At 40.3% G+C, this 26,281-nt stretch overlaps 1 protein-coding gene across 2 annotated transcripts in view; it reads right to left on the bottom strand.

Moving 5' to 3' along the window:
* CDYL (chromodomain Y like) overlaps window positions 1-26,281 on the bottom strand; it is a 90,081-nt gene that overhangs the window by 42,129 nt on the left and 21,671 nt on the right. For both annotated transcript variants that reach the window (XM_083623913.1, XM_083623912.1), the window contains exon 2: window positions 13,959-14,616. In XM_083623913.1, the coding sequence (XP_083480039.1) occupies window positions 13,959-14,616 (658 nt within the window). The remainder of the gene's footprint in view (window positions 1-13,958; window positions 14,617-26,281) is intronic.

Raw genomic sequence — 26,281 nt, 5'->3', positions numbered from 1 at the left:
GCCGAAGGTTGCCTATGCCTGACCTAACCTGTTGGTTTCTGGAGAAGACTTATGATTTTATCTCAGAGCATAGCTCATTGGAATTCACACATTCTAAGAAAGGAATTTGTGGAACAGTTGAAAGTATGATATCATATGTCCACATAGCAGGACAAAGATGCTACTGAGGCCTGTCATAAGTGCATCTTACTGCTAATTAAGAGCAGCTGATGCAGCCAGCCTGGTGATCTCTTTTCAACCTTAAAAAGAGCATGGATCTTTAATTAATAGTGCTAAATGTCCCTGATTTTAGGAGCACAACATAGAGGAATCCTTCTATTTCATTATTATTGCTCATACCTGTATTCCAGCACTATTGAACTCTGCCACAGAACTATTTGAGAGTCAGTATGCAAAGCCAATGACATTAATACCTGTGCAGAGTAAATAAAAGTTATGACAAGTCAGTGAGGAACAGGTTTTATTTTTATTTTGCTACTAAGAATGAGTAAGTTAACTTTGTAGATATCCAGCCCATGGAAAATCTTTTCAAATCAATTTGTGAATTACTTAATGGCACACAGATGTTTTTGATAAAAAAGGTGACTTTACTTATATCTTGTTCTTAAGGCACTACAAAATTACAACTGTGTTTCATTTAACTCGGTAGGTATCTTTTCCTAGCGTTATCCACTTGATTCAAGGCATCAGTAGCCTATCCTCTTGATTCAAGGCCTCACCGGATCATTTTTGAAGTTCTTATAGTAACAATTTACTATTAACAGTATGGCAGTGACAGTAGCAGGAAGCATGGTGGGGAAGAGACACTTACCTGACCTCCTGGCAGATGACTCTCTGAGACAGAGAGGGTGAGTTGGTGGGAAGGGCAACGCAGTGCAACAACAGTGGCAGGAGTGCTGAATCGGCTCCATTGGAGCAGTTGCACCATGCTGACCTCTCCTCCTCTCTGTACGCAGCAAAAACTCACTTGCTGGGAGGTTGGGTAAGTGCCTCTGTGCCACTATGCTGTCTACTACTGGGCAATTACCACTCTCAAGCTAGCTGGTTAAAAAGGAAGAATAAAATGCAACACTGGGCTTGATCGACCAGTGCTCTGCGTTTTATATTTTAAGAACTTTTACAGTTTGAGTTTAGATTTAAGCACAACCACAAAGTGGTTTGGTACACGGTTAGCGTATCGGTACAACCGATAGATTAAACATTGTCAACAGACTGGCCAGCTGGTCACCTGCCACGCTTTCATAATTTTTGACCTCGCAATATATGGTGAACCGTGATGTGTGCATGCTATGCAAAAATCACAATGTGGGGAAAACCATAAAACCAGCCAATGTTTCTCTTGATTCCTGCAGCCCCTGTTAACTCTGCTGGCTAAGCTCTCCCTGCCTCATGTAGGGGGCAGCGAATCACAAAAGCAGGTGCTGGCAAAAATCACGATGCAGGAAAAACCATGAAGCCTCTACATGGTTCCATCCTTATTTCAGACATCATGGTATATCACAATGTTTAAAACCAGATATTGCCCAGCCCTAGTAGGCAGCAATTCATCTTTTTATTTTAAACAAAGTAATAATTATAAATAAGAATAAAAATGTGCACCCCACCCCCGAGACCATTCCATTATAATTATAACTATCCAAACTCCCAAAATTTCAACACCTCTTGTGATGGTTTGTCCCCTTTCCATTCTAACAGTACAAATTCTACAAATATCTTCCATATCTCCTCAAAATCATTTCTCCTGCATATTCCCCATCCTACCTTAATGGCACATGTTCATTTACCATTACCAGCTGTATCCCACACCTCTTTAGACCATTCTTCTATGTTACATTCACCTTGCCCCTTCCACTTCCTACCTAAAATAACTTGTGCAGCTGTCAATAAATTTGTGAGCAAGTCCTTCATAGCCTCTGAACCTTCCACTCCATCATAAATTGATAACAATTCTACCTCTGGACTTTCAGTCAACTTTAACCCTATGGTTTCTCTTATCTCCTTAAACACCCTTTGCCAAAAAGTTTGTACATATCTACACTCCCACCACATGTGAACATAAGTCCCGGTTTCCTGGCATTCCTTCTAACATAACACCAAATATTCATTGTTTATTTGTTTTAATCTTATTGGTGTTAAGTACCATCTCTATACTAACTTGTAGTAATTTTCTTTTATTCTTATAGACATTTTCAGAGTGTGTTTCTCCCAAATTTCCCCCCATCTTTAACTATTTATCTGCCTTGTTGTCCCTTTTCCCACACCTCTTAACTGATCTTGTTGATCCTCCATTTCTACTAATATTTTATAAATTTCACTGGTTTCCCCTTTTTATAACTATATTTTCTTCTTTATTTCTCCTTTTTATAAACATTTTTTCAAATCTTGTATATTCTTTGCATTTCTTGTTTTCCCTTAACCACTTCTTTGTCCCTTACTCCAGGTGTATACAGTTAAACAAGTTATTTTACTTCCTGTTAGAGCTTCTCTTATTTGTTCTTTGCTTCTCATTTTTTCCACCCATTAATTATTTTAAGTATTTTCTTCTTTTTCAGTTTCCTATTTTAGATTTACTGGGAAATATTCTATCATCACAACCACCAGAGTTAGTGGGGAATTTACTGGTATCCAATCGTTTATCTACTACCATACTGAAATCTCCTTTTGAAATAGCCCTTTTGAATGTCGTCCATTTCCTTAAACACTTTATCAAAAAAATCCATCTGATTTTCAGTAGGAGCACAAATATTAACCATAGTGTTTTCTTCCCCTGTCATTGTTCCCTGGATTATAATGCATCTTCCCTCAGGATCTTTCTTCATCTTTAGTACACTAAACCCGCATCTCTTTGAATTTATAGTTGCTACCCCTCTTGATTTTGAAGTACCATATGCTTTCTCATAATTATTTATACCTCTCAGTTTGATTTCATTAACCCCCTCTTTCATCTGATGTGTTTCCTGTATAATTATATCTGCTTTATCTTTATTCAGTAATGTTTCTATTGTCCTCCTTTTCATAACTGACCCCAGCCCTTTAAAGTTGAAGGTTGAAATCCTTATCTCATTATCCATGAGTTGAATGTACCGGTAGTTCTTAATTTCTGGTCTTGTGTCTTATGATACTTATCTAACCCATTAACCATCCCATTTAATCCCTTACTCCCCGTCCCAACCCCTCCCATACCCATACATTCCAATTTATCTTCCCCTCCTCCTATATTTTCTGAGGTATTTCACCTCTCCCATTGTCCTAATTCTCCTCTTAAGGAGGGGCAGGGGAGGCTCCTCCAATCATGGAGCCACAGCAATTCACCTTTTGAATTTTGCCCATTATGGCATCATTTGCTTTCAAGGGCCCTTTATCTCTACAGCAATCTGGCATTAACCTAGAAGCATAGCCAAACACCTCTTGCTATAACTGCAGGCATCACTAAACCAAGATTCAAGGAACACATGCAGTAATCCAGTAGCAAAGGCCTAGGACTACTTAGCAGATGCCCAGGACCACTGCCTAAGACCACTTAATTTTACAGCTGTAGGCCGTCCCTAGTGTTCCAAGGTTAAAATGTTGGTGAATTGTCTTTATTCGGAGAAACCCTAGTCATTGTTAACAGTTCTTACAATTTTTGAAGAAGCTGATTTCCTTCTTTTAAAGCAACATTTTACTGAATGTTAACAAGCTGCATTCCTTCTGTGTGGAATGTCGGTATAATGGTACCCATCTTGTGGGGGTGAAAATGAGAGGAATTTGCCCTTCAACTACTTTGTCTGAGCAACAGATTTTTTATTTTTTTTTTTTGCATAAATTTTACAAGTAATCAAGCTATAGGAATAGATCCTGGGAAGTAATGCATTTGTGGAAGAACAAGCTGGTTTCCAGAGGCTGGCCATTCCACTATTGATCAGTGACTTGTCCTTGAGCACGATATACAAGTAAGCTACATTTTACTTGGCACTTGTTAACCTTAGAGCAGTTTTAGAATGCTATTGTTAGACAAAAACTCTGAGATAATCTTACACAGATAAAACTGTATCATAAATTGCTGATTAAAAACTTCATTATGGCTATTACTGATTTGAGGGTAAAGTGTACCTCTATTGATCTACTATCCAATTCAGTTTGTATTTCTAGCAGGATTAAGCAAAGTTATAATTTTGCTCTTCTTATCGAAAGATCATAGATCAGATGAACTTCCAACCCCCCCCCCATGGTCAACTATAGGATTCTTCCCATCTTGATCTTTGTCTATGACACAGTGGTCTTCTCTTACACCCAAAATGGTTCTGAACAAGTTTGCTAGCTGCCCTACAACTTTAGCAACAAAAATTCACTTGAATTTTAATTATGGCAGAACAAAATGTTGGGTTTTTTTGACTCCAAGCCGGCAATTTCTGTATTTTCTTTATCAAACTATTTGTATCTCACTTTTGTGCCAAGGGCCCTTCAATATTAAAATGAGATAACAACAATTCTGACACATAAGAATATAATCAAATGAGCAGCAAAGCACTACTTAAACCAGTAGAAAGATGTTTAGGAAATAAGATCCCTTCTTCATTCTGGGGGCTACAAATGTCAGTGAAAACAGCACAGCCCTCACCTGTCACCACACGGAACCAAAGTATGAGTAAATATTTGAGATTTAGTCTCCATAAGCAACAGTTTGCAGTTAATGTTCAGCTTTATCTGCCATTCTGCTGCCAATTTTTTCAGTGCTAAAATATCCTTCTGGGGTTCCTCCGCATAGCCTACTTAAGGTTTAAATATCATAAATAATGTTTCATCTGCCGATTCTGTCATGTCCCTGGTCGCTCTTCTCCGCTCTTCTCCCCATGTCATTAATGCATACATCAGATAGCTCTGCTATACATTTACTTTTCTCCGCTGAGATTTGCGCACTAAAGAAGAATCTGGCATACAAGATCTCATGGTATACTGAGAAGCTCAACAAATTAACTGTTCCCTATAGCTCTGATTTTGAACTCATAAAACCAATAGTAATTAATTTAAGGAAGTGTAATGGCCACATGGAGAAGGGTAAATGATTAACAATGTCTTCGCGAGGATCATTATGTCCTTAAGACAGAAGCCGAAAAAACAACTATGTTTTAAAATCAAATTAGCCGACTGCTGAACATCTGGAGGTGGCAATCCTTGTGTGGATATTCACCAGTAGGAAGAAAATACAAGTACAATAGAAGCCACAGATAAATAATTGTGCAGCAGACAGCTGGAACACAGATGGCTGGTTGGGACAACCAACTTGCAGGCAGCCACTTCAAGTCTCTTATCTTACGCTTGCTTCACACATTACAGTCCCCATGGGCAGGACAGCAAAATATATTCTTGCATGGTGGCAGCTTCACAGGTGAAACAACAGGCAACAGCAGGTCACCAAGTAATTTGATCATTGCTCAACCCTTCGCTGCCAGATGGAATTCCTTCAGGCTCCTGTCCCTAGAATTCATGCCTCCCTATTCCCACCCATCCAGCTTCTGAAGTCCAGCCTCACACCAAATCAACCAGCAAATAGCTACAACAGTAATGGGCTGAACAAGGGTGAACAAACTAAAATGCCACCTAAATAAAATTTCATCTTATTGTGCTTCCTGAGAAACTGAGCTACGCAGGAAATTCTGGATTTATCCATTTTAGGTGGGGTCCTAAGGTTTTTGTTTGCGTATCTTCCTGGATCTGGCTGTGCTCCTGGATTTTCAGTGATAGCTATGGCCAGGAATGCCTTTCACTAATTTCAACTAGCATGCATGCCAGCTATGCCCTTTTCTGGATAATAAGGTTCTGCTCTTGAAGACAATGGAAACTTCAGCAGCTCCAGAATGTGTCAGGTTAGTTTGCTGTCTAGAGCTGTATGCGGAGAACACCAATTTCCATAATAAATTCAAAATGCGGCTTTTGACTTTTAAAACACTAAATGGCTTGTGTCCAGATACATTAGGGATTGTCTTCGCCCAAATGAACCTCTTCAATAAATGTGATCAAGTAATTATGTCTTATTATGAGTCTCGTCAACAACAGAAGTAACATCTACAAACCCTGCATCTTTAGCAGTAGCTCTGTGTTTTACAGATTTGCTCCCAAAGGATATGTACCATCAGAAATGTACCCTTGGCCCTTTTTAGAAGAACAGCTGATATATATATATATATATATATATATATATACACACACACACACACACACACACACACCTGTCTTCCAGGCCTTTGAGTGACTTTAATTTCTATTTCTATATTTTCTCCTATGTATGATACCCAACTAAGTCTTACTCTCAGTGGACTCATAGAAATGGGTAGATTTTTTCAACATTGATTTAGATTGTTAAATCTCAAAAAGGACTTTCATCAGACAAAAATAGCAACTATATTTAGAAACAATAAGAAGCAGCCAATATATACTAAAATAGCCAATATATACAATTTCTCCACCTAAGCAATATATTTCTCTGTTCTCCCAGAATAACAAAAAATGTACTAAACTGTCTTATTTGTCCCTGAATAAATCCAGTTTGATCAAGATTAATACACGTGATTTATACTTAAAACTTCAATTTCAAAGCCAAAATGATACCAGAATTTAATAGTCAATATTGAAAAGTTATACTGGCCTATATTGTTTTAAACTGTTTTTAGTCTTGTATTTATGTTGCTGAAACCTGCCTGGGAACTTCTGGTGAAGGGTGAATAACTACTATAAAGTTGCAAAGGATGGGTGTAATGCCTGCAATTCTCTTCTCCACTTAACAGCTACTATAAAATTGTTTTGGAAGGTAAGTGCTGTAAAAAAACTTTTTTAAAAGACTATTTTGAACCTTTGTAAATACTTGTAGGGCAGTTGTATCTTGCCTATTCAAATTTCCTGAAAAGTAGGGAGTATTGCCCAATTTCTTCTAATTGTGTTGTGTGATCCCCATTCTTAGTTTTAACAAAACCAACTGTTGAATACCAGATTTGTCTAAATACATTAAAATCCCATCACCTCATTTTGTTTTTAAAAACCTTTTTACAATTCTAATAAAGCTTCCTGTCATCAACACACCTCCTGTAACATTATTCATGTTGCCCATGTTGAAGAGAGGCCCACACCCAGTCTTTTCCTGGGTAAAATACAGGTGGGAATAATTGCCCAAACATAACAAAGGACAATTGCCTGCCAGGATGGAATTTAACAGTTTTTCTATAACTGAAGAACCAAGTCATCTATGTGTAAAAATGTATTTGCATACATTCTTATTTTCCTCATCCTTTTAGAAAGCAGATGCCCTCCTGTGGCACAATGGGTCAGTGCATATGACTGTTAACCAGAAGGTTGGTGGTTCGAGCCCACTCAGGAACAGCTGTGGGCAGGATTCCTGAACTGCAGGAGGTTGCAGAAGATCACCCTCAGGGCTCCTTAAACTCCATGGATTCTATGATTCCATAGCTAGAAAAAGTTCCCTTACCAACCTCTACCTGGGGAGCAATTTTAAAGCTTTATGTTTACCTGTTTGGCTGTTATCCTCATGCTCTGAATAACTGGTACGCACTATGTGAATCGTCTTCAATTTTCAACAGCGCCACAGATCAATTCAGAGTAACACATTACGTGAAGACATGGAAATTACGAAACCGTAAGCTTCCTTATACCGAGCTAAACTGAAAAGATCACCTTGGCATATGTAACAACATGGAAGTTAAGGAAGGGAGAGAAGCTGACAGCTCCTTCACCAGTCTACTGGCCTGCATATAATGTATATTAATTTAATTCCTTCTAAAAATAAGCGATATCTCTACTATATGTTCTGCTCTCTTTCCTGGAAAACAATGGCTCTCACTGGCAGAAGTACTGAAAGAAAACAAGCTTTCTCCTGTTCTGTTCTATCATATCAGTAGCTCTACTTATGTGTGCAAACACATGCTAGAAACAGGCGCATGCACGCACAACCAGTTTTAGCATAAAAGAAAACCAGTTGACTCGTGTTATGCATGCTACTTTACCATATGGTGCAACAGAGTGCCATTCACCTTCCCAAACAAGTGTCTTCTTGTTGTTGTTTAGTTGTGTCCGACTCTTCGTGACCCCATGGACCAGAACACGCCAGGCACGCCTGTCTTCCACTGCCTCCTGCAGTTTGGTCAAACTCATGTTGGTAGCTTCGAGAACACTGTCCAACCATCTCGTCCTCTGTCGTCCCCTTCTCCTTGAGCCCTCTATCTTTCCCCACATCAGGGTCTTTTCCAGGGAGTCTTCTCTTCTCATGAGGTGGCAAAAGTACTGGAGCCTCAGCTTTATGATCTGTGCTTCCAGTGAGCAGTCAGGGCTGATTTCCTTCAGAATGGATAGGTTTGATCTTCTTGCAGTCCATGGGACTCTCAAGAGTCTCCTCCAGCACTATTGTTCAAAAGCACCAATTCTTCGGCAATCAGCCTTCTTTATGGTCCAGCTCTCACTTCCATACATCACTACTGGGAAAACCATGTATAGTCTACCCATTTTCATTTTCTGTTCACCCTAGCTAAATGCTCTACTTAGTTTATTTTAGCTGCCCATTTTTATATACGAATGTTTTCTTTACTTGTATCTTAATAATGTGACGGCCCTGGCTAATGAGCCATCTACAGGTAACCATATTAGATGCAACAATTCGTGCTCTTGAATGGGGGAAGTATAAATTGAACACACCAGGAAAGTTGTAAGATGGAGCTCCAGCGGAGCTGAAGCAGAAAATGATACATAATAGAGAGAATTCCATAACAGAGATGGAATTCCTTTCCATTAGCAGAAATCAGCAATAGGTTTTTGTTTTCTTAAAGGGGGAGGAGTAAAAGTATGTTTCATTGGCAATTTTAGGGTTCTAGTCTCTGTGTTATGGAGAAGCAGAATCTCACCTATGCTGCTATTTGTACCAGACTGAGAAGCGAAACATTCTTACTTCACTTATCACACTGCAAAGTAGTATTAGGAGCAGGGGGATCCTGTGAATCAAACACTGCTATCACCCTCATTTAAAAAAATGAGTTATTAATAGGAAGGACAAGTAGAAGCTATAAAGCTGCTAAAAAGTCCCGAAAGCCTGGCTTCCTAGACCTTCAGGCAATGTTCATTTGGGCATTAGACCTATCATCTCATGAACCACTTGTACAGAGATTTTTACTATTTTGCTTGCAAGAGAGGTCTCTTGTACATGACTCCAACAAAAGATTCCACTGTTGTCCATCCCCCACTCCCCTTCTCTCAGCATTCTTGTGAGAGGGGAAACTTCATTAAACTAGAAAAATCTTGGCTAAGGCTGGAAAGAAGCAACATAAAAAATTCACAAACATTTTAAAATATAGCAATGATTACAAAAGCGTCATTAAGCAAAACAAAACCCTTTTTAAAAACTGGAAATAATGGCGCAGAAAGTAATCAGCCTAAGATATCAAATAGCCAATGGTACATGCTTATTTTTTTTAAAGAATAATTTGATCTTTTGCAAATACTAGTAGTGCACAGAAAGTATCATTTTTTCAGAGAGTATATCATGAAAGTCTTGCAGATGAGAACAATGCCACAGAATGTGTGTAAGTTGTAAGCTCCTAGTGGTTTATAAAGTAAATTAGCAACACGTGCCTGTTTATATAAAGGCAGGATTAAAATAACCGAATTTGGTTTCAGGTTTTTAAAAGCGGTATATCATAGCAGCTAAGAATGTGAACAGAGAGCCAGAAAATGTCTAGTTTCCAGCTTTTCCTCAGGCATGAAGTCACTAGGTAACCTTAAGCGAGCCATCATGACTCAATTCAGACAAGAAGCCAAACCACAGTTAAGGAAATACAGTATATCTGCATCAACAAGCCAGTTATGGTTGTTGCTTTATCTCTGAAGGTTTTAGGAACTAAAATACTGAGCAGATAGAATTCTAATGGAAGCACACAAGCAACTCTAAGAAATTATTGTCTATAGGTATTTAGAAGCTTTCTAATCCTCTCAGCCTCAATATTCCACCTGTAATATGAGAATACTCCTCACTCCTTACACCAGGGGTCGGCAAACTAAGGCCCGCGGGCCGGATCAGGCCCAACTGCCTTCAGGATCCAGCCCATGGACTGTCCGTGGGTCGGTGTGGGGATTCTGTTCATTCAGGCTCTACCATTCCCCCCCCCCGCACCATTCCATTCTCCCCCTCTCCCTCACACACATCGCGGTGGCGCCTCCTCCCTCCCTCCTCTTGGCTTCTCCCCGCCCTGCCTAGAGGAGGAAGCGGGTTTAAGCAGCCCCTTTCTGGAGCCAGCCCTTTCGCGCCACTCATCTTCCCTCCTCCGCCGCCCTGGTGCTCTAGAGAGTGGAGCGGACAAGCTCGCTCTGCCTACCGATGAGAAGCAGTGGCGGCGGCGGTGATGGCAGCAGCCCCTGGGAAGGTAAGCGCAGCGGCTGGGGCTGGGGAGGACTACTTGCCCCCCTCGCCTCTTCTTCCAGCTCCACCCCCTGGTGCTGCTTCCCTGGCCCGCCACAAGTTCTGAGGGACAGTGGACCGGCCCGTGGCTAAAAATTTTTGCCGACCCCTACCTTACACAGTACATGTTAACTGCTTTGAACACTTGAAAGTATTATGCAAATGCTACAAAGCTCAATGGGTGATGTTGGCCCAGCCATTATTTCTCAGTCTAAATCATCTCACGGTGTTGCTATGATGATAAAAATGTATGTTGGCTTGAGCTCCTTGGAGGAAAATAATAGATAGATAGATGATAGATAGATAGATAGCATTAAGTAAACAACCAAATACCAATATCATTTCCAGTTTTTTCATGCTCATTCTTATGTAGACCATAATGAACCACTGGCACACAGGAGAAAGATCACCGCAGATTTGGGTTAACCCCATACACAAGTAAAAAAGATCTGCTGGGGGAGAGGAACCCTAAGAAGGGGAACATCAAGAAGTCCCACAACAATTTTGAAAATCAGAGAGAAAACCCTAGGGGAGTGTCAAGTGGTTAGAACAAGAAGGAAGATATATATAAAGAAAGCATTGAGATTACCTGAAAATACTATATAAATGCTAAGTATTATCATCAACATCGCCTCCCTAAGTGATTAGTCAATTACTTAGCTGCCTGTCACCTATCTGAATAAAAAAAGGCAGGATTTCAACAATTGCCTTCAGGACTGTAATTTAATTACTGTCTCTGGGAAATGATAATGGTTCTGGAATTGTTACTTCATAATCTTTGTCTCCTATAAACTTAAAACTTGGGAGAATTAAACCGGAGAGCGTCCTAGTTCAACTCTGCATAATTTCCAACAGAAATGAATTCTATTAAATAGCAAATCCTGATGAACTGTTTTATCTTTTTCTAGGATATCGAAGCGGAATTCTTATCTGTGGCATCAAGTCTTGACTGAATATTCTACAGGGAAAAATCCAGCAGGATGTTTTGGGCCAGTTTAGCTCTTCTAGGTCTAAATAATTAAACAAAACAAAACAAAGATTCACCTTAAGAACAAATATGTATTGTTATTAAGGCAACAAAATGTTTTCTAATACTACATTAGAACCTTGCTGCAGCTGTAATAGGTTCCAGTAACTGAGTGACAAAGATGAAGTTCAATCCTATGCAAAATTAAGTCCCACTGAGTTTGGTGGGGCTTACTCGTAAGTAAGTGCACACAGGGTAGCAGCTACAAATCTGAAACTTGGCTGAAATTGTATGAACCCCCACCCGAGAGTAATCCCAGTGAACACAGCAGCATTTAAACATGCCTAGAATTGCCCTGTTCATCACTCAAGATGAAGTTGTTGCACCAGTTGAACAAAAATGTATCATCTTACCTTTCTTGTGTATAAACGGTATGAAAGACATAGCAAAATACTAATCACAACATGGAATTCCCTTGTGAAAGGGCAAAAAAATTATTTTCTACTGAGTGATTTACTAGTTGAAAAGGCAAAGCACGATACTACCCATGTTTACTCAGAAGGAAGCCTTACTGGGTTCAATAGGGCTTACTTCCTATTAAATGTGTTCAGGATAGCAACCTTAGCCTCAGCTCAAATGTTCACATGGTGGTTATGCTCAAGAGCAGTGCAAGCATTTCCCATCTACATGTGGGGAGGTCATTATGTTGTGGGTGCACCAGAAAAGTCAATCTGGTGTTCCTACTGGTCTGGCCATACTGCACTAAACACCTTGCCACTTTGTTCCCTCCCCCTCAAATCCGTAAGTGGTAGTGACCATTCCTGCCAGATTGGTAGTATTGGGCTTCTGCCCTACCAGGCAAGCCACTTCTACTCAATGCCTTCACATAAAATGCCATGTAATTTACAAAAAGAAAGAAAAACAAACAGATCCTTGCTCAATGATCTTAGAACTAAAAACATGCATTAAGAACCACTACTGAATAAAGGAAAACAGGGAAATAATTAATACCATACATCTAGCCATCATCAGCTCAGCATGGCATAAAATGAAACTCACAAAGGCATTGGCAGCTGAAGAGCTATTAAAACTTTAAAAATTTCCGTGGGATTATTTCAAGGAATGATTCAAAGAACAAATGCATAAATCTGAAAATGAAAAGTGAGAATATGACTTGTTTCCTATCAAATTGTCCGTGAGCTGTATGACTAATTCCTAACATCAATGAAACATTGCTTAGTTTGGCCCAGTTTCAAGATGCGTAAGCCAACAGAAAGCAATAGTGCAATATTAGTGAATGGTAAACCTAATGACAAGACAACAAATATAACTTATTGAGAATGCCAGTTGCAACTATCTCAGGAAACTCAAATTGGCAAATATTTAGGGTGGTGGAATTCAACAGTAATAAAATAGTTCCCTCAGTGCAAGAATTTCTGCTTGTCAAAACAGAACAAACTTCCCTCCCCCTGCTCACTGTTCTGGGGGTTATCCCAACCCCCCAAGTTGACTGGGGAGGGCCATGGGACACAAAGGATAACAGGGACTGGCAGGGCTCTGACAAATGTGTAGCAGTGGCAGAATACCAGGGGATTGACCCAGAAGAGGGGACCAGTGATTTATGGGGTTTGGAGCCAGCCATGAGGCAAGAGCCAAGGCAGGGGGAAGAAGAATGGCCAGAGCCGTCAGAGATGAAGATGGGTGCACAGGGCATGTTGGAGAAAGAAGCTATTCAGGCGAGGGATGGGCCAGTCAAATCCCCCTCCCGTCTCCTAGATCCCGATGGGGTGGGACTTGGAAGAGAGAAGCAAAGCAATGGCTTCCATGTAGGAGAAGTCTCATGAGGGTACATAAGCTGGTGGGGTGTGTGGTCCCGTTGCCACCGCAACTGCACCACAAGGTACAGATCTGGGGATATCCACATTGAGGCTAGAAGGATGTGTATGGGCATACCCAGAGCACCATGGGAGTTGCTGTAAGGGCGTTCTTTTGTCAAATAATTAACTATCAGATGTATGCCTTCCTTGGCTAGGGGTATCCAGGACACAAGGGGCTGAGAGGAGGGCAAAGCCCCGTTTGAATTAGTGAACTCGTTGCACTGATTTCCACTAGCGCAACTATTTAATTGAATCCAATTCTTAAGTGTTTCTGACAGTTTTCATCAATGAAAAAAGCAACTGAGACAGGGAGTGCATTCATTCACATGCCACAGTAAGTTGTGAGTTAATGGCTTACTGTAAACCTGTCTTCAAACAATCACGATCTGAAGCCAAGGTTTGTTCTTGGCATGCCAATTATGGTTTGATGGACAAACCACAACTCCTAGTTCAAATGTAATGCTAAACCAAGGATCATGGTTTGTGGCTAGCAGGGAGGAGCTAAGCAGGAACCACCTGCCTGCTCACAGTAAACCATTAAGCCATGGCTTACCGTGACATGTCAATGCACCTGTTGTGTGTAGCACAGCTGTTACGCCAAAACAAAAACACTACTGCAAGCAATGAGCCGAACAACTTTTTGCTAAGGTACAAGGTTGCCAAAATATGCATGCACACTTACCTTTACCATTTATTGTTAATGCAGATGCAATGGTAGCTGTTACTGGCACAGGTAATTGTGGCACTAATGGGTGTATTCTTGGTCTGCTCCCCATCCTAGCCCGTTCTTCTCCAGGTCCTAATAAAGCTCCAACGGGTTTCTCTGCTGCCACTTCCGGTGCTACAGAATCCTCCTGATCTTGTTCAATGCGGTCCAGCTTATCCGGGCTTTCACTTTGAAAGCCATCCACTGCTGTCCGACTCTTGATAGGACTTTTGGGCACAAGAATTTTGATACCTGACTTTGCAAGGTCCATGTTTTTTCTACTGGAAAGAGGAGTGTTGTTTTTCCGAAACTTCTGCGCTGCAAACAACTGATTGTTTTTTGATTCATGGTCCTTTCCAATAACTAAGGACTTTGGGGTCTTTGAAAAAGAACTATTAGTAGATCTAGAAATTTGCTTTCTTGCATTATTTGGAGATGTCCTATTTGTCCTTGTTAATGTGCTTTCTTTTTGCTTTTCGTTGTGATGTCTGTTGAATTCATGTATATATTCCTCACAATTCACAAGGTGCTGTTCAGGCTCCCACGTGTCATCTTCACTCTCGTAGCCTTTCCACCGCACTAAATATTCCGTTTTCCCCTTCTTGTTTTTCCTTTTATCAACAATTTTCTCTACCTGTTGGAAGAAAGATTACAGATGGCGATGAAGACTTGCTTGTGAAAGCTTAAAAATGTACATGTGAAATACACGATGAACTACTTGGAGTAATATACTCAATAAAACAGCTGTTACTTTGCATATGCAGTAGAATCGTGCCCTTTAAATGCTGGCAATTAACTATACCCCTGCTTGTTACTCTATGAGATCAAAGAACCTGAAACTTAAACATCTTCCAATTATTTTGTATGTACTGAAAGTGAACAACTTGTTGTCATGGTGATGAGTAAAAGAGAAATTGTACCATGGCCACATGTTTAATCTGTTATCATGTGCACTGCTATGCTCCGTGAGCTTCAGTCATACAATGAAAATTACTATACCCATTGAACACTGCTCTGTCACACAAAGTAACCATGATTCATGACATTTAATGAGGTAGCTCATGGTTTTTGATGGAAAGAACAACTAGCAGAAGACAAGAGCTTTTATCCTTGGCAACAACATGCTTTGGAAAATCTTTGGACAAGTCACATCCCCATTATCTAATCTGTTAAAAAAGAAGGGAAAATGAGATTACAATGAGAAATTCAAGGCTTCATATGGGTTCTTTACATTCTTTCATCATTCCTCCCCCCCTACACACTGACTCTTTCTCCTGTAAGATAAAGGAGGTAAAATTTATTAAAGCTATAGGGATGTATAGCGTGGAATTGTGCTAGGAGAAAGCTAACACACCCCTCTTCCTTTACAAACTACAATCCCTTCCACTGCCTCAAAAACTGCTTCCGGGGATTGCAGTAGATCGAAAGGATTTCCAAAAGTTAGCTGCTTCATCTTATTGAGCAGAAACACTTTTTATTAGTGCAAAGCCTCCACTGACTACAACCCCATAGCATTTAACTCTAAGTATTGTGTCAACGTATTACAGGAAACAAAATATTTCTCATTTTTAACTTGAAAACCCTATGGCTAAAGACATGATGACTTATATCATACAAACCATTTTAAATTGAAGTTAGTAGCAAAAAATAAAAGTTTATACTAACTTATTCAAATGTCAAATATGTTCTCTCTCCCTCACACACAGTGGCTTCCTTTGCATGTTACAATAAATTACGTTTGTCTTAAACCACACTGAGCATTCTTTGAATATAATGTATGATGGCCTGGTTCAAACGTCATGCTATATAACAATACTTTCAAAGTGTGGCAGGGGTTATTGTTTTCGTTTGTTACCATGTTATGTATTTTTGTGTTCTTATATTGCAAACCGCCCTGTAGTCCTCAGATGAAGGGTGGTATACAAGTCTGATGAGTAACTAAAATAACAATGCTAAGCCACAGTTTGTATTAAACAATGGTTTTAAATGACTTTAAATTATTGTACGCCTCCCTCCTTATACTGGTCTACAACCATAATCAAGTGTTGATTGATTGATTGATTGATGTAATCATAGAAATGTCTCCCTGCCCGGCAGGTTGTGTGCAGGGGAATGTTTGTGAATCAGCAGGTGCGTATGGATGGCAGAAAGAAGGGGTGTTTTAATTCACCATCAGTATGTGGTGGCTCTCAACCACTTTCCCCTCGGGTTATGGAGCTGCCACAGGTTCCCCACCCTGTAGTCCTTCATCTTCAGGACCATGCCCTGAATCAATTCCCGCTGAAATGGAGCTCTTACGAGAGATGTCCCCAATGGATTACCACAAAGAACAAGTACTATTATCCCATCCATAAAGGAACAAGCATATGTGTTTTCCAAAGCATCTTCAACAAAACAGATTTCTCGCAACGTTCAAGACCAAAGACCTATTTCTATAGTCACTCTGCATTGCAAAAGAATACAGCGACAAAATCATTTCCAGTAGATAAAAACATGTTGAGAGAGTGTCATCTAATCTAAGTTTCATTTTGGGCAATGGCTAGATCTGCGCATGTGTGTGTATAAATATATATGCCTCTGGGGAAAATTTAGATATTGTATGAAAATGGATGTGCACACATATTTCCACAGTATGTATTTGTGTGTATCTTAATAAAACCAGAATGCATTGTCAAGAGAGAGGGATCTAACATAATGGATACTATAATAGAATACTGAAAGAAAACAAACACAGAGGGGACATTAGTTTACTCAGCATGTGCTTTGGATTCAAAAAAGTAAAAATTACAATGCAGCAGTTAATTCTAAATAGATTCAAAACAGCAAATGTAGATCTCTCAATTTTCCAAAGATGGAGGCGAAAGGATGGTATCCACTACATTCTACTCACAGTAGACCCATTGAAATTAATGAACCTAAATTAGGTATGTTCATAATTTCAATGGGTCTACTCTATGACTCATGTTGGATACAACACTAAGAACATTTCAATGACTTAGGAAACAAGACCTCTTGTTTGGGCACGAGCCAAAAGTAGATCAGAATGCACTACTAGATCAGAAGATGATCTTCAATGGTTTCTGACTCCCAACAGAAACAGCAAAAGTACTTTTCTTCTTCAAAATTAGGCTATAAAATCTCTAATCTGTTGCAATCCAGATGTCAATTTGTACTTGTATAAGCAAGTCATCCCTTTGTATGACACATGAGACACTGCAACCAGCCAACTGGTCGTTTTTCTTACGTAGACACCCACCATATATCTCCTATACAAAATAATCAAACATAAAAGAAACAAATCTTATCCAAACAGGAAGAAAGTTCTCCCAGGTTTGTTTTTTTAAATTACAGCAGAAATTTCTAAGAACATCTCAATCTCAAATTGTAGAACAGAAGATCTTAACCCCAAGAACAAAATAAAAATGTATATATTTTACACTCTGTTTATAAAGAATAGGCTCACAACCCACACATTTCCAAGGGAAATTGGTCAGAGAGAATGAAATAAACACATTGGTACAGCCTATCAGGAAATTCAGCATCTGAGCATCGTGAAAGATAGGTTAACATGCAGAGAATATCCAAAGTGTGGGATTTACAAGATGCAATAAATAAATTAATAATAATAATAATAATAATAATAATAAGGCACAAATTGAAGCAGCTAAGATCTCTTAGGTAATAGGATACTGATATATATGTGCAGTGTAGTGAACATATTTTTTTGCACAAATAAAGGTAGTGTTGCATCTGTACGTTGCACAATTAACAAGAGCAAAGGAAGAGCAAAGCACAAACAGAAAATATACTGCACCTACTTAAGATATATCTAAACGCTAATTTGTTAAGAAGGCATTTCTACAGTTGCATTACATGAACCCATAGCCTTTTCTACTGGCAAGTCCCATTTAACAGTTACTAGTGCTGAAATTCTTCATGGTTGCATCTAAAGTATTGACTTCTTACCAGTTTGTTTGAAGAACCTGAAAAAATATACTAGCTTGCTAATAGGCAAGCACAGTGGTACCTTGGTTTACAAACTTAATCTGTTCCGGAAGTTCATTCTTAAACCAAAACTGTTCTTAAACCGAGGCAGCTTTCCCTAATAAGGCCTCCTGCCGCCGGTGCCCTTCCACCATTCAGATTCCATTCTTAGGCCGAGGTAAAGTTCTCAAACCAATACACTATTTCCAGTTTTGCGGAGTTTGTAAACCAAATTGTTCTTAAACCGAGGTACCACTGTACCTGTGATTCAGTGATGGCCATGAAGGAGGGAAAGCCCTTTCTCGTCACCGGCACACCACATTTCAAAGCTAGTCACATAGGCAGGTAGCCAAGACTCACCTCTTCTCCACCAGCCTGCTCACTCACCTGTATGGAATTTCTGGTCCTAATGGCTACCAGACAAGTTATTAACTGTAAAGCTGAGCTTACAAAGAAAAAAATGTTTTGCCTGCTTTGTGACACTTTTCAGCATTCAAAAGGCTTCCTTATAGTATTGGCTCATAGGTAAAATGTATAAGGCCATCAAAATCTAATGTGTACACAAAATATGTTGAACAACCAATCTGGTAAAGTCAAGCAAATAAATAGGGGAAAGTAAGTGTGTGTGTGTGTGTGTGTGTGTGTGTGTGTGTATACAATTTATCTCTTTTTCAGATGTGGTAGTATAAAATTGTAATTCCTGTGCTTTAAAATGTACTTCATACAAGCCTCTATTATTACACTTAGTTTTTCATTTTAAGTGGTTAACCATTTCTGAAGCAGTCTCATTTCTACACATTTATTTATACTAAAAGCCTCACTGCAACACAAGAGCCTTTTTATGTGAGAACTGTTTGTGGAAATGCTTTGAACTAATTTTTTAACCTAAAAACAAACGAGAAAAGGGTCTTTCCATCCAGGTTTAGGTATTCATCTGATTTCCAGTTGAGGTTTCAAACAAGAAATTGAATATCTAAACTCCAGTATTGTATTTTAACGCTACACTTATCAACATTTTTTATTTTTGAAATTTTGTTGAAAAGTATTAAGGGAACTTGACAAGAGAAGTCACAGATAAAAGTTTTACTTTACCATACAGTGTATAATTTTGAAAAAGTACTCAAGGGACTCCAAGCTCCAGTTTCAAATGAGTCCCTCCCATCAAGGACTTCTCTATATTTAGCTCCTGTACACGAACACAATGTCTTAAGACTTAGTTCTTATGCATATACATCTGGGAAACCAGTTCAACCCCTTACAACTGCTCCCAATCCAATCAGCAAAATTCAGCATACACATCCTTAGAAATCTAGGTTGAATAAAAGCTACAAACCGATTTCTCTACATTTGCTATCAGTTCAGTAGCGGCCATTTATATATTTATTACATTTAAATCACATCTTTCTAAAAACATTTGTATTCAAAGCAGATACATTATAATAGAATTTAACTACAGCTAAAGCACAATAAAAAAGTATATTAGAGCTACAATTTGAAATTACAAAGCAGATAATGCAGCAATCTGCTGAAAGCAACTATGAGGTCAGATTAAATCCTTTAGGAAAGGCATTAAAGGTAAAGGGACCCCTGACCATTAGGTCCAGTCGTGACAGACTCTGGGGTTGCGGCGCTCATCTCGCTTTCTTGGCCGAGGGAGCCGGTGTACAGCTTCCAGGTCATGTGGCAAGCATGACTAAGCCGCTTCTGGCGAACCAGAGCAGCGCGAAGAAACGCCATTTACCTTCCCACCGGAGCGGCACCTATTTATCTACTTGCACTCTGACGTGCTTTCGAACTGCTAGGTGGGCACTTTCCCAATTACTGTATCAATGCATTTAAAAAAGGGTCAAACTGCAAATACACAAAGGTGACCTCGCTTTTGTGCAAGGTAAGGGGAAATTCTCTGCTCCCCTGCCTTACTCCAAGGATAGGAAGGGGAAATTGCTGGTTTGGCCTTGCACTGCTGAGCTACGGTCAGTGGAGACCACAGCCATACAGCAACCAAGAATGCTCCAGCCTTACTTGCAACCTTGCAGCTGGAGAGAGCAGCTGTGGTTGCTATGCAACTACAGAGCTAATCAGGGATCAACCCCAAGGTTGGGACTCACGCTCAGCTTTTAGAAATGACGGTACAAAATGAAAGCCAAGATGCTTCATATAAAACAATAGGAAAACATTCATGCAGTCTAGTAATGCCACCATAATATTCTATGCACCCCAGTGTACTTTTTAAGATCTTACAAAGCTCTTACAAAGTTTGGACATATAACTGTAGAACAAGTAACACTTTCACACTTATCTTAGTGACTGAGGTTGAAGAATCCAGTAATGGCCAATTTATTACAGATGCACGAGTCACCTGATCTAATGTGCCAATTTGTAAATTCTAACAAACTAAGGGAACATTAGAAATCATTTTGAGATCGAAAACTTAAGGAAGTAATTTTGGCTGCAACATAAAAGGCATCCTCACTTCTGGCTCCAGGATGTGTGTGGTCACCGTTGTCCCCCGCCCCATAGGTTCCCTTGAATTGTGAGGGCTATCATCTCTCTATTAGCTACTGGGTTACTGCTCTCTTAGAACTCCCTCTGGGTTACAGTAGGTCAACCTAACCCATCTCCCAGTGGAAGGGGATGTTGCATATTAGCATAGGCATTAAAGCGTAATTCTGGTCATGCTTTTCAGCTTGGCACTCTTTCCAATCTTCTTCCCCCTGGCACTCCCTAGCTTCTTTGATATTTTCAGCCTAGCTAAAAACCTAAGGGAATGCACAGACTCACACTGTCCCATCAAGCCACTCCTTTCACTCACTAGGAGGATCTGGACAATTCAAGTACCCAACAACTTGTTCTGCTTTGAACTAAAAAAGGCTTGCCTATTTTCAGTTCCCACCATTGCCTTTGTCTGCATGGGAACAGAATCAGTCCACAGCTTGTTTTTGAAGAGGAAGCAAAACACACAACAGCAGCTTGTTTAAAAGTGACTTCTCTACCCTTGGTATGGGGTCCAGGTGTCAAGCTTCCAGGTCTCTCACTAGTCCCCAAGGAAGAAGTCCTCATTCTTCCTCCTATATGAAACAGGTAAATATTTGTGTTTCTAATATATGTGCTCCAAAGGTCTGCACTTATATTTGCCATGGTTTCTCTCGCCTAACTCTGCCAGCTCCTTGCGTTGCACATACCAGTGTGAACACGTTGGCTGAATGCGTTTGTATATGTTTGTGAACTATCAAGGACATGCATTAACAGGGCATTTCCGGGCAGAGAAGATTCCCTGCCAACCCACTTACTTCACCAGGTACCTGACCATGTCAAATGTCAATGTGGGCTCTGGGAAGCCAACTTGCAGCCTGTGGTCTTCCTTATGTGTGGCCTTTCACTGTGTGAATGCTATCAAAGGGAATTTTTTCATAAACCCCGTGATAGCGCAGCACTGGGGGAATTGTAGGCACCAAGCATGAGCACAACGTACAAATCAAATTGAAGCCTCTAACTAACTTATGCAAATACGCCCTTGCAGACAGTTACGTATGTATAAGGCACATCTCTTTAAATGGAATATTAAGATTCATAACCATAAGCTTAATTTTAGCTCTAGAGCAGTGTTTCCCAAACTTGGGTCTCCAGCTGTTGTTCAACTACAACTCCCATCCTTCCTGACCACTGGTCCTGCTCGCTAGGGAAGCATCTTAAAAAGCAGAGACATCACCTTGCCAACAAAGGTCCGTATAGTTAAAGCCATGGTTTTCCCGGTAGTGATGTATGGAAGTGAGAGCTGGACCATCAAGAAGGCTGATCGCCGAAGAATTGATGCTTTTGAACTATAGTGCTAGAGCAGACTCTTGAGAGTCCCGTGGACTGCAAGAAGATCAAACACATCCATTCTTAAGGAAATTAGCCCTGAGTGCTCACTGGAAGGAAAGATCGTGAAGCTGAGGCTCCAATACTTTGGCCACCTCGTGAGAGGAGACGATTCCCTGGAAAAGACCCTGATGTTGGGAAAGATGGAGGGCAGAAGGAGAAGGGGACGACAGAGGATGAGATGGTTGGACAGTGTTCTCAAAGCTATAAACATGAGTCTGACCAAACTGCGGGAGGCAGTGGAAGATAGGAGTGCCTGGCGTGCTCTGGTCCATGGGGTCACGAAGAGTCGGACATGACTAAACGACTAAACAACACTTCTAGAGGATTGTAGCCAATGCTTGTGCATTGAGTTCCATTTGCAAAACTGGACTTTCCCCTCTTCTCTCCCTCAAAATCTGCTCTGGAGGAAGAGGATAGGAAAAGAAAGGTCAAATGGACAAGCAGAAGTGTACTGTGCTAGAGGAACAGCAGTGCTGGACACAGCCCTTAGTCTAAAGAATAATTTAACAAGTGAGTAATTTCTCATGAATTGTCCTCTGTTTCAGAGCGAGAATTGCAGAGCAACATTTGCACATCTGGTAACAAAGGAAGGGGGTGAGCAAGAGTCATAAAACAATTTGAACCCTAAATTGCTTACACTTCTGTTTTTGAGCCTGAATTTCCACGCCTCTTTTGAAATATTGTTAAAATAATTTGAAAATCAATTAACTGTTCTGTGACCCAAGTATATTTGTGACAAAACATTACTTAGGGAGCACTTTAGCATCTCAAATACTAAGCATGAGCTCTGCACTGTTACGTGTACTAATGTGGTGAATATTTTTTGCTGCATTATGAATCAAAGTATTAACACTATTTGAAAGTTTTGAAAAGTCATTGGGAGGTGTATCAAGAAAGATATGATAATTCATATTACACTACTTTATGCGCAGATAACTTTCCTTGGGTTAGGTTACTGTCATTTGGATTTACTCAGGCACTGCTACTCATACAACTTACTTTACTTATATATTTAGTAAAGCTTTGAAGGCAGAATACAAGAATTATGCCTCTTAGACCAGCCTTCCCAATCTGGTGCCCTCCAAATGTTTTAGACTACAATTCTCATCAGCCCGTTAGCATGCTCAATTGTCAGGTATTATGGGATGATAGTCCTAAAATGTAGAGTGCACCCAGTTAAGAAAAGACTGCTATTAGTCAAACCCCAGTATATGTTCTCTGAGTTTCTCAAACTTTTAATACCTTAGACCACAAAAGCAAACTTTCTGATGGTTCCCCACATTTCTACTTTTATATAATAACATTATGTTTATGTTTTCTCAGGCCATAGAATGCTGGTAGATGAAATGGACAAGTCAGTAACAGTAGCCTTTCCCTGAAACTAAGGGAGCCAGCAGAAAACCTTATTTTTTATCTCAGTATTTCCCTCCTGCATCTCCATTAATTACAGATTTAAATAAAAAGATGAACACGGCAGATCATGTTTATCGTTAAAAGCTAATTTCAAGCTAAAATTAGAATGATTGTAAGGATTATTTAGGCAAGTAATTTAGCCACCAGTTTCTAGCAGTTTCTTTATCAGCACTGTTATCTTAATCGTCATGCATGATTAACCCCAACCCTTCCCATCAATAATATTCCAAATTCATGTACAGAAAAACCCCAAAGAGGCCAAAGGCCAGCTGAGGGACCACTGAAGTGGCTTGAAGTTGCATTACACCAGCAGAGAGGAGCTGTGCTTGTGGGCCAGCACTTACACTCCCAGTACAAACCACCCAGTATGTGAGTGGAAAACTCCCTCAGAGAACATATACCACTGGGGTTGTCGCACTGGTAGGTAGCAAGGCCTGAAACAAAGCATTCTGAGGGCGTTTCTGAGGCAGCCATAGTCCTCAAGTCCACAGTGCAGGCTCAAAACTACACCAGTTCTAGAACTTGCATAGTTAATTTCCTTCCCAATTGCGGTGGTGGGGAGGGGGTGGTGTTGATGGAAAATGGAAAAGACAAGTTTGAGAAACCCACCCTGGACCTCTTCCCCTGGCTGGAAGAAGCCAGCGGCAATTTGGATGCAGCAGAGCAGCCACCACGGTCTTCCTTCAAGCAAAATAGAACTGCAGACTGAGTTATAAAAATGTCTGTCACATAGGGAGAAAGAAAAAGAAAGCACATCGATTCCAATGGTATGGAGCTGTATTCTACATTGCCCTGAACAATTTCCTTTTCTTTTAGATACTCACACTTCAAGCTTGCGATCTCAAACATAACGGCACTCGTACCAAACGCGTTTGACACAAAATCACCACCGCTTCATTATGGCTAAGTAAGAAACAGGGATACCCTTAATATTTAAAGAACTGCAGAGAGTTCTTTCATGAATTACTAAAGAAACCATAACAACCCATGGGGAAACTCATAAATTTGAGTTTATGAAGAGAAAATGCCAGAAAATCTATCGGATCCTTTCATTCCATTGTATGTTCCTTTTCCTGGGACAAAGCACATTTTACTAGGCCCTAGGGGCACACCTGATAACCCATGAATTCCTATTTTGCTAACATGGAGGGGGCTGCTACAGCAGAAGCAGCAATGTCCCAATGAAATGGAATTTTAAAAGCACTGTCCATCACTGCAGGCCACAGTCTCCAAGTTATATCACCTCCTAAAAACACATTCTTGTCTGAATTGTAATTTGGCAATATCTTATACATGAAGTGAAGCTGCCATGGCTATATTAATAAGCACTACTCAATTAGCATAAAGTGTTAAATACTGCCTCTCTCACTGATGAAGCAACAGAGTGGCAGATGAAGAATTTATTAAACGTAATCGTCAAAATAAATCAAACATTTGCCAAAATAATAGACAATAGATACAGGTCATATGGACAGTTCTCAGCTAAGATGCAAAATTTTAAAACCTTTTATAAGGCTGTGTTGCCCAACGACCAGTTGATGATGTGTGGGGTCCTCACAGATACTCAGCTTGGAAAAGTCTCTATATTGTTTGGATGTCGCTTCGTAAAGGTATCTATCAACCTGCAGAGTTTCCATCAAGACCACTAGCAACCTAAAAGAAGAAGGTAAAACCCTTTGGGCAAGGTAGCTGTTGTGGCACTTCTAAAGTAACAAATCCCTCTCCCATTTTAAGGTGATGAAGTCTCACAATAACACCTGTAAAGGACCCTAAGTAGCGAAAGGCACTTTTTCAGGAAGCACTGCAAATTTCCACGTAAGAACAATACAGTAAGCGTTATGTCACTCATCAAGGTTTGTACTCTACACCCAAAAGGTGCACCCAACTCCCATTTGGACCCCACACGTTTACACGTAACACCCACAAATGTGGGGTGAACCAAACCCTACTATCACCTTCATGCCCTTTGACTTCCCTTTTACATCTGAAACGCCTTCCCTTTGGAACTGAACTTCTACATATAGAAGAAAAAACTAACTACACTATCCCTCTGTTCTACGTGGGGGGCTTTGGGAGAACCCAAGGACATTGCAATCAGCTCCCCCCCATTAAAGCCTTTTGTATGGATGTTTGAAGAGAACTTAATGCTGAGACCATACACATCAGTAGAGAAGATGGAAGCCCTAGCTACAGTGAATATTTCAAAGAAAGCACTCATGCCCCCTCCCACCCGGAAAAGGTAATGTGTTCTCCCTTCAGATTCGGTTTCTTATTTGCTTGCCTACCTTTCCAAGACTCAGGGACGCGGGTGGCACTGTGGTCTAAACCACTGAGCCTAGGGCTTGCCGATAGGAAGGTCGGCGGTTTGAATCCCTACAATGAGGTGAGCTCCCGTTGCTCGGTCCCAGCTCCTGCCAACCTAGCAGTTCAAAAGCACGTCAAAGTGCAAGTAGATAAATAGGTATCGCTCCAGTGGGAGCTCTGGTTTTGCCAGAAGTGTCTTAGTCATGCTGGCCACATGTCCCGGAAAAACTGTCTGCAGACAAACGCCAGCTCCCTCAGCCAGTAAAGCAAGATGAGCTCCACAACCCCAAAGTCATCCGCAACTGGACTTAACTGTCAGGGGTCCTTTACCTTTTTTAACTTTCCAAGAAGCTACCCATGCCAGCTCAAGGAAGTTTACTTACACCTTATTAGGCCTCCTATGCTCCCCATTTGCTCTGGCTCAATCTCCCTCAGCATCTGCCTTGTCTGTCTATGGCTTCTATCGAAAGGTGGATAAAATGTGATTTTGTTAAGACTCCAACCTCCATCAGTCTCAGACAGAATGGCCAATAGCTAAGGATGATGGGAGCTGGAGTCCACCAACATCTGGGGGCAGGCTTGCTACCCCTGCTTCAATAATTGCAAATTTAATTAAAATGCTGTGTGTAGATTTCCTGTGATTTTTGGAAGATGCCATGGCCTCTGGGCTAGTACAATAAAAGAAATATGACGGTGTATTTCCTATGGCTTGGTTTCTTTAGAGTGACAATAAT

Source organism: Podarcis filfolensis (genome assembly GCF_964270895.1).
Source record: "Podarcis filfolensis genome assembly, chromosome: 7".
Taxonomy (NCBI): domain Eukaryota; kingdom Metazoa; phylum Chordata; class Lepidosauria; order Squamata; family Lacertidae; genus Podarcis; species Podarcis filfolensis.
Note: the sequence above shows the minus strand (reverse complement) of the source record. Positions and strands in the feature narration are given on the sequence as shown.